The 15637-nt window shown below is 40.0% G+C and overlaps 1 protein-coding gene across 2 annotated transcripts in view; it reads right to left on the minus strand.

Annotated features, from left to right (window-relative positions):
• Phyhipl (phytanoyl-CoA 2-hydroxylase interacting protein like) overlaps window positions 1-15637 on the minus strand; it is a 67605-nt gene that overhangs the window by 31778 nt on the left and 20190 nt on the right. Inside the window, exon 1 of one of the 2 annotated variants that reach the window (XM_057794372.1) lies at window positions 5016-5359. The exons of the other annotated variant lie outside the window; for it this stretch is intronic. Coding sequence (XP_057650355.1) covers window positions 5016-5118 — 103 coding nt within the window. The 5' untranslated portion in view covers window positions 5119-5359. Of the gene's footprint in view, window positions 1-5015; window positions 5360-15637 lie in introns of those variants that run through there. 2 annotated transcript variants of the gene reach the window in all.

A 15637-nucleotide genomic window follows, 5' to 3' on the forward strand; every position in this document is an offset into this window, starting at 1 on the left:
GCCAACACCCTGTGTTCTGACACCTGGGAGTAGAGCATGCTCAAGCTCTCCGTGCATTTGACCCCCGAGGTTCCTGCTTTGCTACATACTTCTGCTACAGTCTTTACAAATGCTGAATTTTCTCCTCAGCTGTGTATATACAAACATATTCTACTCAGTGAGACAGTAGAGTAGTTATAGTCTTGAAATAATAAAATATTTCAAATAGTTACAAAATGAGGCGTATATTTTAGCACAGTAAGAAGGTAATTCAAATAATTGATAATGAATTAAGAGAGTCTTAGAAATTGAACAGAAATAGAAAATAAACCCAAGAAATGTATTCAACAAGGCTAAAGGTAAATTTTGAAACTCTGACTAAGGGCAGAGAAGTGAATATAGAAACTAAAGTATTATGCTTATTTCAGCAAGGCAACCAACTGCTGTTATTACTGACGGTAATACAAAGATGAGAGTAAGTGGGAGCAGACTCACTCAAGTTAGAGAAAAAGCAAGATAGGACAAATGAGTGGGAAATATTACTGAAGATAAACCAAGTGACCTGATTGTCGTCTACACAGTGTTCTGCCCGGAGTGACTCTCTGAGAGGCCTGCCTGGGCAACCAGTCAAGTGCAGTTACTGCCGAGGCCGCACAGTCATTCTGCCACTGGAGGGAGTCTGTTCACATAGCCTTTGATGAGACTTTCCCTCTAAAGCGTCTTGGTCTTCTACAGAAATTGAATAAAGCTCCCAGCAAGAGTAAGAATTGGTTTAACATAGCTGATGGTTTTCTCGCTCTTGTCTGCTTCCTTTAGCTTTTATTTAGTCATGTAGTTCTTTGCTCACTAATGAAATTTACAGCACCCTCACCGTGGTATCTGAGGCAAAGAAATGAATTCGGAGACATAGGACACAGAGCAGAGCAGCTGTTAGAAAAGGGCATGAAGAAAAATATTGTCAAGCAAGGGTAGCGGGGAGCTGAGGCAGACACTTGTTCAAAGTGTGTGTCCAGGTCACAAGGCACAGGGAAGTAGCCACAGATGTGAACTAGAAGCTCAGAACAGCTTCTAGGACTGTGAGTGACAAGTTGGGATGGTTGCTGAGCAGAGGGTCAGAATACTGCCGCTGTCATTCTCTTCAATTTCCTCTTAAGATTCAGAATTTATGCAGAATAATTTCTCATGAAATGCTTTTCTAAACAGCACACAACTGAATTACTAACAGGGATACAAATATTGGCTACAAAAAAGAGGTTAAAAATAATACATTCAATTTAAGAGTTATGAAGAAGATTAACATTCCACTCCCAAGAATTTTTCTCCATTTTGCAATGAGAATTGTGGCCAATGCTATATAATACTTTTCAAAATCTACATTTTAAAAATCATATATGATTTTTACCATGCCTATTTTTCATGAGGGTGCCTCGGGCTAAAACAGGTTAAGTAACTTGCCCAAGGTTACAGGACTGTCAAGAGCCAACACATTAATCTGGCCATCTGATCTGCAATGGTATTACTGCTATTCCATACTGCACGTCAGTGGGACTGAGCCATGATTACCTCACATTCATGTGATTAAGACATTAAAGGCACACGTCACAGGTGTACTTTTCAGGCATTTGCTTGCTCCAGAGGTGTTACCACAGGGTATCTAATGTGGACTGTGGCATTATTCATTTGGATTACTTTAAGCTCCTAATGTTATGATGTGTTTAAGTCACATATCCAAAGCATAGAAGAATGTTTCAGCTCCTTCTAAAACTTAAGTAAATAAGATTTATTAAAGGAATATGTATTTTGAATATATAAAGAAGAACCCCCCCTTCCCTTTCTCCGCAGAACTACAAATAGAAAGAAACTGTAGTTTCCTTAAGTTGTGTTCACTTGTTAAGAAGCATAATAAACCTCATACACCAAATCTAGACAGCCACAAAACGACCTATTCAGAGAGATAATGACTGTTAAAGACAGAAAGCTTTGGGGGGGCATGTGTTTATATTATAAAAAAATCAGTCTTTCCTACTTCTCTATAACAACAATACAGGAGTACATATGTGTGATAAAAAGATAATGAGATTCAGAACTGATACAGAATTTTGTATAAGGGTCGGTGAGCTATTTTTTTCTTGTCACAGGAGGGTAGGCACCTCATGCAGCTATAGGAAAAAACAAACTAAAAATGGATTCCAATCTTTCTAATATTTTCAGATGAAACCTGGATGTCATTCTTTCCATTAAAAAAAATCATTGTGAAGCAACATGCTGTATTCAATAATGAGCGCACCAGAGCACTCTAGAGCTAGGAGAAGAAGCACTTACCTGCTTGGGGGATTAACAGAAGCCCACAGAGCTACTGTGCTCATTCCAATAGTTTCCTAATAGAATCCTGCCTAAAATCCTCATTGTGAACTACAGTGATTAGCACTCAGGCAGGAACCACATACTAGCAACAAAGCAGACATGCCTGGGAAAGACTACTCACAAGGTAATACGCATGTGTATTTACAGGAACCCTTTGGCTTTATTAAAAACCCAATGCATGACTATTTGAACTCTGGTAGTCTTCCAAGTTTACTAGCTTTTTTGCAAAATAAAGAAATAAAAGGAAATGATGTGAGAAGATGCTATCAATCAGCATAAACTACAATTTATAGGAAGACCAGCAACAGACGAAGCATAATAGAGGAGAGCCAAAGAAATGAGAGACAGATAGTTATACACCAGGAGCCATAGTTTGTGCTTCATGCAACATGATACAATTCAAAACATCTGCAGGTAGAAAGGAAAGCACATTAGTGACCCTACTAGAAATATCTATTGCATTTCCAAGGGGTTTCATTTCATTTCTTACCAAGTTAACTAGAGCAAAGTGAAATGATTAAAAAGTAAACCACAAACAAAGCAATATACCCCATGATCATAAAATAAAACTACAGCTCTATGGACCTTCAGCTACAAATGCTGCCATAACCTTGCCTTGCTACTTCATATGTTGATGGAAGTGAAGCAGTGAGATCTGAGCGGGCGGGATGTGAGCGGAGGGCAGGGAGTTGTAATATCTCAATAGGAAACAGTGCTAACGAGGGTCTAGTTAGCAGATTTAGTACAGCACATGACACAACTCTTCTTCAAAAGGTGTCATTCCCTATAAGTTATTCTCATGAAGCCAACTAACTGATTAGAAATTGCCATATATTGGAACAGGATCACAAAGGGGGAAGGGAGACGAGTATCTGACAACCTCTCTATGGAATTTCTCCATTTGTTTTTTACACATTTTCCATGGCATGCATGGTTCTTTGTACTCCTTGGTTTCAATTATTTTACAAAATGAAACCTGATTAATCCAGCTTAAATCCATCAGAGGACTACAAATAATAATTGTCATAGCTATTGCTTGATCCCAGCATCTCTCTCAATCAAATGTTACATAATTTGGTCACTTCACAAGATTCATAATGTCAACTGAGATGCTAAAAATGGACCCGAAGAGCTACTATTCTAGAACACACGATAGTAAAAGCAGCGTTAACTTGTACACCGTACATTAGTGACTCTGAACTTCATTAAACAAATATTTCCCTAAAAGCCATAAAGAACACAGTGAATGCAATTTAAAACACTGACATTACTGAAGTTGGAGGAACAACACTGAGTTATCTAGTCCCCCTTACTGTTCTCATGAGCACGTATAAGTCACCGAACTAAATAAATATCAAAGCTATTTTCACCTCTAAAACCAATTTGAGAAAATAAAAGTAGCTGCAGTTTAGGAAGGTAACATTACTAATGACATCCACCGATGAAGGAAATATAAGCAGCCTTTACCATCATATTTATTTACTCTCACTACATCTCTCTTAGAAGCTAAGGTTTGTTGGGGTCAAAGCGTTTGAATTTTGGTTTCAAAATTATTAAAAAATAAAATCATATTAACAGTAACAAATGTATTAGTAAACAGGACTTTAGCTCTCACGCTACCTAAATGTTTAAAATATCAACGCCTAAACCGGTTATTAGCATTTAAATGCCTTTAAAAACAAGATCTTTGTTTCCTATACGGGTTACGATGTTAAATATTATGATCTTACTGTATACCAAATAATATCTCTCATAACTTTTCTTTAAAACGCTTAATAGCCATTATTCACATACAGTTAAACAAAATTTCAATAATAGTCAAGTGTTTCCATGTCAACTGATTTTCAACTGTGTTATATGCAGAATTTTACAATTATCTGGCCAATCAGCAATCAGACGACTTCTTTACAAATGAAGTTTTATTCCAAATCACTGCAACAACACTAATCCTCCAACTAGTCCAGCACACCGCTCTGGGCCCACACTGCACTTTAACACTCGGACCTGTGATCAATCATATTTTTTCCGGAGGCTGCCAACTTTAACAATAGAGTACCGACACATCAACACACCATAGTACGTGCTCCACACACACTGAATCCCAGCAGATGTAGAGGACCAAGTCCTGTACAGATTTTTTTGACATTCTCAGAATCGCTCGCTGCCCAGAGCCAGGAACCTAGTGTCTGTCCTTGGTGCTGAAACGCAGCTTTTCCGCCCGCCGACTAAAACTCTACGAGGCTTACCCCAGGTAGACACTTGCCGGGGTAGGAGGTTTGCTCGGGGATGGAGAAGTTTCTGGTGAGGGAAACCTAGCTAGCCTTTGCGGTGGCGGCTGTACCGGGAGATACAGGACCTGCCTGCTGCAGAAATAGGCAGCACCGGGCCGCGGACCCGAGAGGCGCCCTCTCCACAGCGGAGCCCTCTCCCGCGGATCCGAACGGCTCCCTCTTCCCAGTGGAGCCCTCTCCCACGGACCCGAGCCTCGGAGCCTTCTCCCGCGGACCCGATAGGCGTCCTCATCCCTGGCAGCCTTCTCCCGCGGACCCGAGAGGCTTCCTCTCCCCCGGCAGCCTTCTCCCTCGGACCCGAGAGGCGCCCTTTCCCACGGACCGGACCGGACCCCCTCCGCCCGCGTCCTTTTGTCTCCCGCCGATGTCACCGTGCCTCACCATCGCGGTCGCACAGCTGGATGGCCTCCAGGCTGAGGTTCTTGATCTCCTCACAGGGGCTGCTGGGGCTGCTGAGGGCATGGTCCAGGCGCGGCACCTCCATCTTCGCGACCCCGCGTCGAAGCCAGGCGCCGGCGGCCGGCGGGGCGAAGGGCGGGAAAGGCCTGAGACGGCTGAGGGGCGGGCAGAGCCTCCGGTCGGGAGTCGCGGCCCGAGGCGACGGCGACGGAGACGGCGGGCGGCGACAGCGACAGCGACGGCGACGGCGGCAGGAGCTCCTCCGAGTGCGCGGCTCGGAGACTGAACGCCGGCCGGCGCGAGCGCGGGAGGAGCGCGCTCTCGGCTGGAGGGAGGGCCGCGCACGCGCGCGCACGCGCGCGCACGGGAGGGGGGAACTGGGGGTGGACGCGCCTACCTGCCCGCACACGGGCCCCGCCCCCTCCGCCTACCGCGCGCAGACCCCGCCCCCCTGCCTGCCGCGAGCACGCGCCCTGAGCAGATCCCGCACCTAGCCCGCGGAGCACGCGCGCGCGCGCTCTAACCTGCCTCTCCCTGTGGCGGGCGCGCCGACCGTACCCAGGGTCCTTGGCACGCGCGCGCATGCACGCGCGCCGGGCGGCCTCCCTCCGAGCCCCGGTCCCCGCCTGCCGCGCGCACGCGCGCCCTCGGCTTCCCAGGCCTCGCAGCCCGCACCGCCACGCTCTGGAAGCGAAGGACAGCGGAGCGAGCGCGCCACGACGAGCGCGGGCCGTGGGAAGCTGCTCGGCGGGTCGCGCGCTCACTCGCCTGGCGATGGCGGCTTGGCTAGCTTTCACAATGCCAGGCAGAGCCGGACTGCTCACCCATGCTGCGACGAGGCGAGCGCGCGCGCAGGTTGGTTGTGAACCACAGATTGGGAAACTGAGGCCTGGGCCACTCAGGGTCCCTGTTCCCTGTCTAGCCCGGGTCTGCGCGCCTCACGAGGCCCTGCTGTGAGAAATGAGCCGCCACCTGAAGACTGCACGGGGCAGGGAGCGCGCACTCAGGTCGGTGCTGCAGGACAGGTGAGGCAGCGGGAAGCCTCCGGCTAGCTGCTGAGGAGGCAGCTTCCGGGTGACAGCCACTTGTCAGCCTACCTTCTCTGTCACTCATCTAAGGAACAAGTCTTCAGTGCTCTCCCTGGGCCGGGCATTGTTCTGGCTACAAATGCAGGCAGAAGCACATCACCTGCTCTTTGTCACAATAGAAAACGACGAAGAGGGACCTGTGGTCCTCCAGGGATGCTATACTTGCACGCCCCGTTGCTTTCAGTGGCACCTGAAATATTGCAGCACACTCATGACGGGGCAAAGGTTTTAAAAATAAAGTCGATATAGGCGACAGCCTCTTGGCCTCTGTTCCCATTTGCTGATTCTGAATACTTTTGTATTTCTGGATATCACAGGATCAAAAGAAGTCCTTCTCCCCTTTATATTGTTTATTATTGGTAATTATATAAGTTCCCCGTTTCCTGATTTTTTCCAATTTCAAACATTGATATTCACCAATAAAAACAATTTGCACATAGATCTCTATATGCTACCTTTTCTGGTCGCATACATTTAGCCATAAACAACTGTAGCTAATTAACTGAAGTCTCAAAAAATGGAAGGACCGCCTTAGATATAATAAGCCCACGAGGAAGCCTGGCACAATTGCGAATTGATAATAAAAATCTGTGTAGGATAATTTGGTATCCGTAAATGAAATGTCCTCATTATGACCTTAAAAGGCTTAATGAAGATGGATCTCTGTTTTGAAGTTTACAAAAACATTCCAGTATTAAGGTAGGAGAGTCCCTAAGGAGAGAGCAAATTACTACCTGCCAAGAGAAATGGCAAGACAGTAGTTATCGGATGAATTTCTTATGTTCAGAAGCCTGGCTCAGTAGAACTGGATATTGACAGCCAAAGCACAGTGGGTTTGTCTTTCAGAGAATTCTCATATTTACAAATCACAAAGGGAACTGTAAACTACAGAAATAGTTTACTTGCAATCAAAAATGTAACATGCATTCATAAACTTTAATTCATACAATTATCACCGGGTATATTCAGGACAGTATAGTAGGTGGCGGGAATATATATACTATATATGTATACGTACATGTATATGTATATGTATATATATTATATCTCCCAATTGGGGACCACATTCAGTTGACTGTGAACAGGGCATCATGGGCAAAGAGGGTGTACTAGTTACTTTTCGTTACTATCCCCAAGCTGTTGACATAGCTTAAAAGAGAGATGGTTTACTTCGGTTCGGTTTCAGCATTGCCAGTCTATCATGGTGGAGAAGATATGTCCCAGCAATGACAGATGAGAAAGCATAGAGAGTGGCGGGAAGCAATCAAGGATAAAACTCCTTCAAGGTTCTGTCTCCAGTGACCTGCTTCTCCACCCCGGTCTCGCTTTCCAAGTTCTCCACAGTCTCCAAAATAGCATCACCAACTAGATCGAAAAAATTGAAGCAGATTCAGATTATAACAGGGAAGGCAGCAGTTTTGCTTTCTGTGACTGCAAAAAAAAAGTGTCTCGGTATTTAAAAAGTCACTGAGATCCAATAGAATGGCCATGAACCATCATATTAAGAACAAGGTACCTTTATCAAAAATCATGACATTTACTTTTCAGGCCAGACATGTACCAAAGTACCAAAGATATGGCTACTCTTCAGTCAGAAAGAGCCACCAGACAGAACTAAGAAATTGCAGGCTTAAATTGTAGTCACCAACTTAAAGCAAACTACTAGGAACAACTAGGAATAGAAAGGAATGCCATTATAGACATAAAAGTGGAAGTCAGCATCCTAGTCCAATAACCTTTCTTTCTGATATTCCCAGATATCATTTAAAGTAGGACATATCACTTATCCGCTTGAGGTGTTCGCTGCCACAGTCAAAGCTCCTACCTTTTGAGGCCAAGCCCAAAGGGTGCAGTTTGTGTAGATATGTTCCCCAGTCAATATCCTTGCTGGCTTATTCTCACAATTGTTACTTCCAGTTCTCTTATAAAGACAACTAAGTTACCTATGCTATAATTCATAAGTTAGTGTAAAAAAATTAAGTTAGTGTACATCAAGAATTGAATCAAATTTGAGAAGTCCCTCATTCATATCCTAATCAGTACCTTACCCAACATTAGAGCTTTTGACAGGAAGCTCTCTACTTATAGTGATGAAGTCCTCATGTGCTAATCTAAACTCTTCTTTATTTTGAACACAAACATGCCTCCAACAAGGGCCTTAATTTTTCCTCTTTTAGTATTTGTCATGTGACAGAACTTTTCCTGAGGAGATACAACACACACATCTGCTTACCCTAGGCAGGGAATCCTCAACAAACCAAAGTTCAGATACCACCGAAGTCAGCTTGGTGAACCAATGAGTTTTATTAGGGTTACTTACAAAAGTATGGGGGGAGGGGTTACTTAGAGGAGCAGAAATGATTCAGGCAGCCATATCACCAAGACCCCGCCATCTCGCAGCATAAGTGACAGCTCACCAAACCTGGGTAACTTGGAGCACAGCTTGTAGGCAGCTCAGTAAGTGAGAAAGTATACTTTCCAAGTGACTGGTCCAAATCTCTTCCAGGCAGCTGGGCAGGTTTCTGATTCTTCCATGCAGCAGGTATGGTTTTAGAGTCGTCTTTGCAGCTTTCCTCCTCTGAGAGCCTCATTTGTGGCTCAGGGGCCTTTGGTCTGAAGGGGACTCAGCTTTTACTGCTTACTGTGGCAGGGAGGGAGGGAGGGCCTAGTGAATCTGGTAAGTTTCAGGGACTGAAACTATTGAAGCTACTTTTAGTTGTTTACCTTCCAGCTTAAGGTCCTTTCTGTGGCATGGAATGTAATCTTGGAGGAGAGTGTTATGCAGCCGTATTGCAAGTAATAATTCTCCCTCTTGTCATGTGTATTCAAACCCACAGCCAAACAGTCCCACTTCCTTTGAACCTTTCTTCATTTGAGCTTAGCCGAAAGACAAAGAACCAATTCTTCTTTCAAACATTGCTGGTATCACATCATTTTAGATTTTTCTATCAATATAGAAAGTCACCTTTGGAAGTTAAAATTCTTATCAATCCATATATAGTCATACTAAGTTTAAAATTTTAATAAAAATATAAAGGAACACATCATAGTCTATAATGATCTATCTTTGCTCTATGTCAGACACCTTGTATGAGACGTAAGATAGACCTTTCTGTCAGTTATAGTTAGCTGTTCATACAAGCTGACCTTGTAAGTACAGAAGAATTTATACTTCTTCCCAAACATTTTTATTCCCCTTGTGGCATAGTTTTAGGCACATATTGTTAAGACTTCTCCAAGTACCACACTCCATACAATATGCTAAATCATTAAATTCAATTGCAATACTTTGTGCTTAATTTTATTACTTCAAATTGCCTAAGATTTTTTTTAATCAAAGCCGAAGGAAAGAAGGCAACAGAACCTTTGAGTATGCTAAATCTGTCTTTTATGATCTACACCAGGCACATCCTAATTCTCTATGCCTAGATGAAAATCAAGAGAGGACCAAAACCCAAGAAATAATCACAAAATACATAATAAATGAAGGCAGTGTTTTTCAAGTTTTTTCTCATAACATTGCTATAGTCTTTATTATGAACATCAGGACAAAAGAAAATTCATGATTGATAGAAAGTTGAAAGCAATAAAATATATTAAATTAATTTGCCTTGAATCAAATAGTGTCTTGACTTATGAAGATCAAATGAGATAATGCAAATAATAATATAGTATGAACCATGAATAAAAAGTTAGAATATTGTTATTTTGGGAGACCTAGATTCTCATTTTTTTAAAATGTAATAATTTTTGTAGTACAAAATTCTTGAACTAGCTCAGTAATCATTTTAAAACATCAAGAACATCTGTATTTGGATTAAATTTATGATTATCATGCCAAGGCTTTTAAGACAGGATGATGGTTTAACATATTCAAATTAGTTAATGCAATATATTAACATAATGAAAAATAAAAGTTGTATGATCATCAATAGATATAAGAAAACATTCAGCAATATTCAGCAAACTTTCATGTTTAAAAGGCCTTCCAATTTTTAATTATACAAGGAATATACCTTGACAAAATAAAGACCAGATGTCACAAATGCACTGGTAATACAAATCAGTGAAAAGCTTTTTAGCTCTAAATCAGGACTAATGCTCATTCAAAAAAGTACTGAAAGTCTTTGTCAGAACAATTAGGTGGGGCAAAAACATCCACACAGGAAAGAAAAAAAACTAAGTTGTTTGTTTACAGATGACTAAGTCTCATATATAAAAACCTCCCAGGACAGGCTCCAAAGCCACAGAGAAACCCTGTCTCGAAAAACAAAAACAAAACAAAACAAAACAAAAAAAAACCCTCCAAAAATGCCACAAAAGTCAATAAATTCAGCAAAGTTACAAGATAAAAAGTCAACGTGCAAGTTAGTTGTGTTTGTATATACTAATAAAGGATTCTCTAAAATGAAAAAACAGTAAGAAATTTTATTTTCAGTAGCATCTGAAAGAATAAAAAGGGGTCTGGAAAGTTGACTCATCCATTAAGGACTCATACTACTCTTGCAGAGGACCAGAGTTCAGTCCTCAGTATATGCGCCGGCAGCTCAGAAACAACTCTAAGAATCCAGCACCCTTTCCTGGCCCACACAGCTACCTGAATTTGTGCACATATCCTCACATGCACATGTGCACATAATAGAAGATAAGGTCACTAAAAAAATAAAATGCTTAGAAGATAAACTTAGCCAATGTTTTGGAAGGTCTGTAAAGTAAAAACTGTCAAACATTGAATAAATAACTTTTAAATGGCAGATAAAGGGTAGTTATCAATTTACATATATATATATATATATATATATATCTGAACAATAGCATCAAAATGTCTACAGTAACCAATATAGTGTACAGATTCAATGAAATTTCTAACAAAACTGCGTGACATTTTCCACAGAAACCCAACAAATCCTCATTAATGTCAGGAAGCTATAAGCTATAAAACGTTTCAAAGAACTAAAACTATCTTGAACAAAAGCTACAAAACTGATAATACCACACTTTATGATTTTAAGCTATATTAAAAAGCTGTTCTGATCAAAACATTAAGCTACTAGCATAAAAAGAGACCTGTTGACTAATGGAACCAAATAGAAAACTAAGAATTTATACTAATGTGCATGAACTCCATTTTTTATAGTACAAAGAATACATACTATAGAAAGGTTTCAATAAATGGGATTTTAAAAAACCCGAATTTCTCTTATATAACAAGAAAAATTGGACCTTCCCTTATACCATACAGAAATTAATTCAAAATAGATCAAAGACTTAAACATAAGATCCAAAGCTATAAAAAGAAGAAAACATTGAGTAAACATTTGACAAAGATATTAAAAGTGGATTTTCAAATTTGACACAAAAATACATGTATCAAAAAGTAGATGAAGACTGCATTAAAATGGAAGGTATCTGCATAGCAAAATAAATAACACAGAGAAGCATCCTTAATGATGCAAGAAAAAATTGTAGAACATATGTTTATAAACATTTAAGAATCCCACTAGCAAAATACAAACAACCCAATTAAAAACTGGACAAGAACATAAATAGACATTTTTCCAAAGTGGACGTCAAAAATACCTACAGATATAAGAAATGATGTAAGATGCTCAACATCACTAATCATAGAAGTAAAAACCCACAATATCAGCTAACATAATTATTACAAAGTTTAAAGAAAACATGTACTGGCAAGCACATAGAATAAAGGAAGCCTTGTACCCCATTGTGGAAATGTAAATTATGTGAATTGGTACAAGCACTATGGGAAAAGCAACACAGAGGAGTCTCAAGATAATAGTAGAAGAGTTACCCTGTGGCTGAACAATTCCACCACTGGACATTATCTGAAAGTAAGAGTATCTTTTAAATATATTTGCATCCCCGTGTTAGTTTACAATATCATTCAAGGCTGAGATATGGGGAGAGCTTGAGCATTTGTTGGTTGGTGAATATGCAATAAATTATTATTCACCTTTAGAAAGGAGATCATACCATTTGTATGAACATGAATGGGTGCTGAGGGCACTATGCTATATAAAGTAATCCAGATACAGTACAATGAACAGTGCAAGACCTCACTTATATGTGAAATTAAACAACAAGAAGAACAACAAAAAGCTAAAGTTAGTGGTAGAGTTTTGGTTATTTGTGCATGGTAGAGGAAAAGAGAATCTTGGTTGTGATTTAAGTGAGTATTGGGACTTACGTATAAAACGAGGTTTGTAGATAACAGAAATGTGTGCCATAGTTGGAATTTGCCCCTACAGTAGATCACATATGCTCCCATGAAACATACACACACACAGCTGAAGCAAATGGCATGATAAGTTTGTGCTAATCATTTTTATAAATAGTATATACCTACATATTTAAACATGATAAACATAAATTTTTATTTGTCAGTCATAGCTCAGTAGATCTATAAAGTTTTTAATTTCAAAAATGAAAGTAATATCCTGGGGCAGGGAATAAAGGTTGAAGTTCTAGCTCATTGCTCTCATGGATTCAATAGGATTAGTAAAACTTGCTACTTCTTCCCTCACTTGTGCCCCGCCCAGTGTTTGTCATCACCTTACATTCTCTATCTCCAGGTTCTTTAGTCTCTTTCCATTCCCTCATCATACTTATGTCTCTGCCCACCGTCAAATATCCTTAATTAAAAAAATAGCTTTGCTTGGACAAGTTACTATCCAGATTGTTATTATTTGTTCCACTGTATATAAGAAACTCATCATAAACTGGGAAATGCTGGAGAAGTTTTTTGTTTTTTTTTTTTAAATCAACCCCATTTACTATTGGTCCTCATAAAACTTATCATTAATCTATAGCTTTCTGATTCTTGTTCTTCAAAAGTCATTTCAATTTGGTAAAGGTTTTCAAAACACTAAAATATCAAGGCCTTCTTTCATCTGCTCCCCCTTTGATAGTTCAGCATTTTATTTCTGCTGAACCTCTGTAGTGCTGACCTCTTCTAGATCTCTGCCTGCCTGTGAGATTACCGCTTCTCAACTCTAGCTCCTGTTCTGTCCTCTTGGGGGTAGATATTCTTTAAAGTCCAACCTTTGACATTATGTTCTTTCCTGTTTAAAGCTGTTTCCTTGAGGAATTCATGTATGCTCATGAATTTTAATCTCTTCTCCATGCTTAGTCTCTCACGTTTATTTTCAGATTCCTGTTTCTGGCCCTCAAATCTAAACAAGGTATTGCTCTGTTTCCAGGTGTCTAATGAACATGTTTATGAACATTCTTGTCATTGTTACTAATTAATTATTTCTCCTCTGATTGGTTCACTTTCTGATTTTCTCCCTGATAATCATCAGCATCATCTTTTCTATGTCCCCTGTTTAATCTCAACCACCACTAATGTCAGTGCATGAGAACAGTTAACCAGTACTTCCCAGTATATTACAGTGCTGCCATTTTCTGTTATTGATGCTGAGATAGCATCAGGCAGTCATAAAATTGCAAAGTAGTGCTGAAGGTTAGTCTGTTTTATTTGATGAACAGAATGGAAGGAAACTAGAGAGATAGAAAGATTATTACAGTTTAGGCAAAAATTTGAGGTATTATAGGTTAGGAATTATTATAATTAGGGTTGGAAAAAGGAAAAATAGATAATGATAGTGACGTTGCAGTATTATCTTTCCAAAATTGTCAAAAATGTTAAAATTGTCAGTATTTTCTATATTAGTTTACTTTTTTATAATACACATATGTAGTACTATATATGATAATGCCATAAGGAACAGCAGTTGTATGTTTCCCCAGTATTTAAAATCAAGTAGCTATTTAATCAGTAGATTAAAAGTGTAAGCAAACTCTTTAGGTATTGTTATTCTAAGTTTACAAACAAATAAAGCTAAACTAAACTGGCCATAGATCAGGTTGTCTTGAGCTGTCACTAGTCAAAATTTAAAGGAGTTTTTGTTGGTGGAGGAATTTGGGGACGAATGAAGTGGGGAAATGAAGAATCTTCTTTATGGATGAAACTATTCCGTGTTTTCTTCTTCTCCTCAGTGGTCCTGCTTTTTCTTACTCATCATCTACTGCAGAACAGCATCTTATTCAAGGGCATCGACTTGACTAAGTTCCTTTTGAGAAATCTTGGAAATAAAGTCTCCATGATGAGCAGAGGGGTGGGTAAGTATATAGTGTAATAAGTCATAATGTCATAATTTGCCGCAAATTACTTTTCTTGCCTTCACAATGTATTTATATAGGATGTACTTTGCCTTATGCTTAAAGTGAAGTCATTTTGTTTCAGGGGATAAAGGAATGGCAGACGAGGGTCTTGACTTGTACTTCCTATGTAGCACAGGCTGCTCACCAAGTGCAGGGATTATAGGTGTAAGCAATTACACCCAAAATCCTTTTGTTCTTTACTGACAAATAGGACCTTTGGTATATTCTAACATAATTCAAAACTGCTCCCCAGAACCACTGGTTTTGTGTCTCTTTAAATATAGCACAGAGGTGGCCTGGTAGCAGATCCTGCTTTGATTGTACTGTTGGAGCAGTGCAATATATGTCTTCTCTCTTAAAGACCCATTCGTATAAGGATGGCTAATTTAACAGTCACGTCTGGTCTGAAGACTTTGTCTGTAATATCTTTGTGTACAAAACTATCATACCTTTCTGAACTAGGCCTTCTTGAAAAGCCTAGAATTAAAAAGTGAGAATTTTTTAGGTAAGTAAACTTAGCACACACACACACATACACACACACAGAGGGGGAAGGAGGAAAGGAAAGAGTGAGGGAGGGAGGAAGGAAGGAATGTAGGGAGGGAGGGAGGGAGGGAGGGAGGGAGAGATTATTGACTGATGTGATGAAACAAAGATACTTTCCTATCAGGATTTTTTCCTACTGCAAATTATCACTTTTATATTACAGATAAGTGAATATATACTTATCAAGGTAAGATGTCAGTAGCTATTCATAGGAGGAATTTTAAGAAGTGGAAATAGTGAAGGGTATATAAATAGATGATTATTACCTTTTGCTAACTGTTTGCACTCTGTTTGGGGAATACATAAATGAGTCATTATTGTTCCAGTCTGTGTTTGTGTATATCGTGTAACATTCATAAAAGTGTTAAATTTTTCTCAAGATTGGTGAACTTTTTCTTTTTCTACCACCTTTCCTCAATATAAACCTTATCCACACTAAGTTGCATGTGGGTATGTCTAACACTGGGGAAACTGTTGCCTCTTGAAGTAGTGTGTTCTACTTTAAAAAAAAAAAAAAACAAGCTAATCATCTTGTTATAGTGAGTCAACATTTGATGACTTATCTTAGAGGCACAAGAAACACTTAAATATTCTTATATCTGTCTCTCTGTCTTTCTGTCTCTCTGTCGGTCTCCCTTTCCTTCCTTTTCTCCCCCATCCCTCTCTCCATCCGTCCCTTCTCTCTTTCTCTCTTTCTCCCCTCCTATGTCTCAAAACCTCTCTTCTGAATTTCTTTTCTCTAGATGCATTCTTTGCAGATACTGCAGGCTGTCTCATGATTGTGTC

The sequence above is a fragment of the Chionomys nivalis genome, chromosome 19 (genome assembly GCF_950005125.1).
Source record: "Chionomys nivalis chromosome 19, mChiNiv1.1, whole genome shotgun sequence".
Lineage (NCBI taxonomy): Eukaryota > Metazoa > Chordata > Mammalia > Rodentia > Cricetidae > Chionomys > Chionomys nivalis.